The 3,553-nt window shown below is 50.4% G+C and overlaps 1 protein-coding gene across 1 annotated transcript in view; it reads left to right on the top strand.

Annotated features, from left to right (window-relative positions):
• Positions 1-6: 6 nt before the first annotated feature.
• Positions 7-3,553, top strand: part of SWT1 (SWT1, RNA endoribonuclease homolog) — a 57,973-nt gene continuing 54,426 nt past the window's right edge. Inside the window, exon 1 of the mRNA XM_015569927.1 lies at positions 7-692. Within this exon, the coding sequence (XP_015425413.1) occupies positions 499-692 (194 nt within the window). The 5' untranslated portion in view covers positions 7-498. The remainder of the gene's footprint in view (positions 693-3,553) is intronic.

Below are 3,553 nucleotides of genomic sequence, written 5' to 3'. Positions count from 1 at the left end.
CCCGAGCCGAGTCCGGGGCCGAGGTCGAGACCTGGGCTGGAGCCACCTCCTCCTCCTCCTCCGCCATATTCTCCATAGTTACCGCCTCCGTGCCAGACCCGCGCGGGGAGCAGGAGTGAGCTCACGGCGGGGTCAGAAAACCGGCTGGAATGCCCCGAGGGCTGGATCCGAGGAGTGGGAAAGCTAGTGGGGAGGGCGGGCTGCGTGCAATAGACAAAAGAGGAAGAACCAGTGAGCAGCGCCTGTCAGCAGAAGAATTAAAAGCCAGAGGCAGCGATTCACGGTTCTATCCGCTTCCCTCTCCCCGAGGCGTTACGACGCCACCACTCACTGCGCAGAAGCGACCTGGGGACGGCGACCAATGAGGTCAGAGAGTTCTGTTTCCACGGTGCGTACCGGTTCCAGCCGTCAACCACCCAACCGAGCCAAGACTACAATACCCAGCGTGCACCGCTCCGATGGGGGGAACTTGGCGTTCCAAGTCCTAGGAGAGAGTGAATGCTCCCGAGTAGTAATCTGGAGCCGAGTGCAGAACTACATTTCCCGGCGGGCCTCGGGTTCAGGGGTCTCTTTCCCCTGGCGGGGCCTGTGGAGTCGCCACCGCCGCCGGCGCTGGTAAGGTGGGGGGGATTCGTTGACGTTCTGCTGGGCAGGCTTCTCCGGTTAGTGCGGGACCTTGGCGGCAGCCGGCCGTCCTGAGGGTTCCGGGGACCACTCTGAATGTAAGATGGGGCGGGCGATAGGTGGGCGGACCCGGGGTCCAGCGGGCTCTGTGAAGGGTGTGGTTCTGGCCCGGCCCTGCCTCTGGGGCTGCCCTTGGCTCCGCGTAGGTTCTAGTCCCCGCGGTTTAGGAGCCGCTGGCGAGTTCGCCTGTCAGCCCGGCCGCTTCAAGTTGGTGTCCGCTCCGCATTTCGCACCCTCACCCGACCCGGGACCGGATCACTCTTGTTTTGTTTCTACGTTTGCTGTAACCTGCGTATTCCCGGTTTCTTCCGCGCTGCGCCGGGGTTGTAAGCGTCCGGTGACTTAGGGCCACCCGCCCCCTCCCCCCTCACGCTGGTATCTAGGCTTTTAATAACCAGAACTCTGAGTGTGTTGAGCTTCGGGCAGTTGATGGGTGCCATGCGGGTTCCCTGGGGCACATCCCAGTGAGCCCCCTCCCCCACTTGGTACTTGTCTTCCTGGGACGCGGGGCCTGCAGGAGCCTGAGCCGCCCGCGCTGAGAGCCCGCGGGGCAGGCACGGGGGAAAAACAAGTTTTTCGGCCCTTCCGTCCGGGACGGGCTGGAGCGTTACAGGCCACAGGAGAGGGCAGCTGCTTTGAGTCTCAGGTGCAAGACAATTAAAAAAATAAACGGGGTAAGGACACATGAAAACTTACGAGGTGTGGCTCACTCTATTTGTCCATTATCCAAGAATCGTTGCAAGACTGGAGGGCGAGTGGAAAGCTTGATTCGGTGTGTCCGTCGACCCTAAATCATGATTCCAGCGGTTGGTTCTCAACCTTCTGGCCCTTTAAATACAATTCCTCATGTTGTGACCCAACCATAAAATTATTTTCGTTGCTACTTCATAACTGTCATGTTGCTTCTGTGATGAATCGTCATGTAAATATCTGATGTGCAGGATGGTCTTAGGTGACCCCTGTGAAAGGGTCGTTGGACCGCCAAAGGGGTCGCGACCCCCAGGTTGAGAATCGCTGGCACTCTAATCATTTCATACCAGCTGGAAAACAGAAGATGACAAGGGTTAGGTTTTAGTGTGTACATTCTATGGGAGTTTTAGCAAGATTTGTTTTTCTTTAATTCTTTATTGTTTAAAGTATTACATATATTTCCTTTTTCCCCCATTGACCTCTCCCCGGCCACCCTCCCCACCCCCCACATGCCCTCACCCCCTCCTTGTGCCTGTGTCCACTGGTTATGCTTAAATGCATGCATACAAAAAAAAAAAAAAGAATTTGTAAGCACAGTTGCTGATCTTGAGACATCCTAAAAAGGAATCTTCCGAGTTTGAAGAATTATATTAAGTGAGTGTATTACTAATCTCCCAAAGTTGAGTGGCTTAAAATGATAAACATTTTTTTTACACCTCGGTTTCAGTAGGTCGGAAATTCACAGATGGCTTTTTGGGTGTCTAGCTCTGGGGTTTCTCATGAGGATATGAAGATACCTGGCAAGGATGTTGCCAGGTAAAGGCTTGATTTGGGCTTCAGGATCAGCTCCCAAGGTGGCTCACTCACATTCCTGGCACTTGGTGGTTTTTTTGGGAAGAGGTGGGCATCTCCATGGACTCCTTGAATGTGCTCATGACCTGGTGGCTGGTTTTCTCTAGAATGAACAGTTCAGGACAGAGAAAGGCAGAAGCCACAATGTCTTAGGTGACCTAGCCACATACTGCCATTTGTCAATATCTTACTGGAAACACAGATCAGCCCTACTTATTATGTGAGAGACCATTCTGGAGGCTGACTAGCACTGAAGGTGTTCTCTCATTTAGTTTATATTTTGATTTTTACAAAATCAACGTGAATTTCACATTTTATCCATATATATAAAAGGCTAATATGCAAAGTGTCCCCTTGGGAGTTCCACTGGGAGACTGGGAGTTTGATCACTCGCTATGACATGTGCTGACCTCCAGGGGGGCGGCGTGGAATGAAGGAAGGCCCCGATTGACCCTGATTGCTGGCCAGGCCTAGGGACCCTATCTATGCATGAATTTTATGCCCCAGGCCTCTAGTATAAGTATAAAGCACTTGTCAAAGTAAATATACAGGTGTTTTTCCTTTAGTAGTCCACTATCTGCAGTGTTTTTTTTCAATTTGTCTTTAGGATAAGAGGTTTAAATTTAGCATTATTTTGTTGTCGTTTTAAATATATTTCTATTGCTTTCAGAGAGGAAGGGAGAGGGAGAGATAGAAACATCAATGATGAGAGAATCATTGATTGGCTGCCTCCTATTGGGGATCAAACCTGGGCAGCTGCCCTAATCAGGAATCAAACTGTGACCGCCTGATTCATAGGTCAACACTCAACCACTGAGCTACACCAACCAGGCTTTCCTCTTCATATTCATCAAAGCATTCTAAAAGTTTGCTTTTATAATCGATCATTCTTTCATAGAACTTAATTACTGTGATCATGACTGACCAGAAGTAATTGCAGTTGCTTGATTTCTAGCCTTTCAGTCTGTAGTCTCAGTATGTGTTACTACCAGCAATAAACGCTCCTTTGGGCTTTGCTCCTAGCCCCCCTTTTATATTTTCCTGTCCCAACAGTCCTGGTGATGTTCCCAGTTTGGGGCCTCTATGTTCCAGCACAGGATGCTTTCGGTATACTATAAGAGTGTTTATGATCACAAGGAATGACTGTATTTGTCTTAATGCTTTTTGGGGGGTGGGACAGAGGTTCAGAAACTAACAATATTGACTTGATTTGGAGCAGAGCTGGAAAGGTGGGACTGGCAAGGGAAAGTGACAGAGCCTGAAATGGGCCAGAGTTGGTAGTGGCTAAGAATTAGAGTAAATATTCTAAGGAAGGAAACATTCCCAT

Source organism: Myotis davidii, unplaced genomic scaffold, assembly GCF_000327345.1.
Source record: "Myotis davidii unplaced genomic scaffold, ASM32734v1 scaffold362, whole genome shotgun sequence".
NCBI classification, from domain to species: Eukaryota; Metazoa; Chordata; class Mammalia; order Chiroptera; family Vespertilionidae; genus Myotis; species Myotis davidii.
Note: the sequence above shows the minus strand (reverse complement) of the source record. Positions and strands in the feature narration are given on the sequence as shown.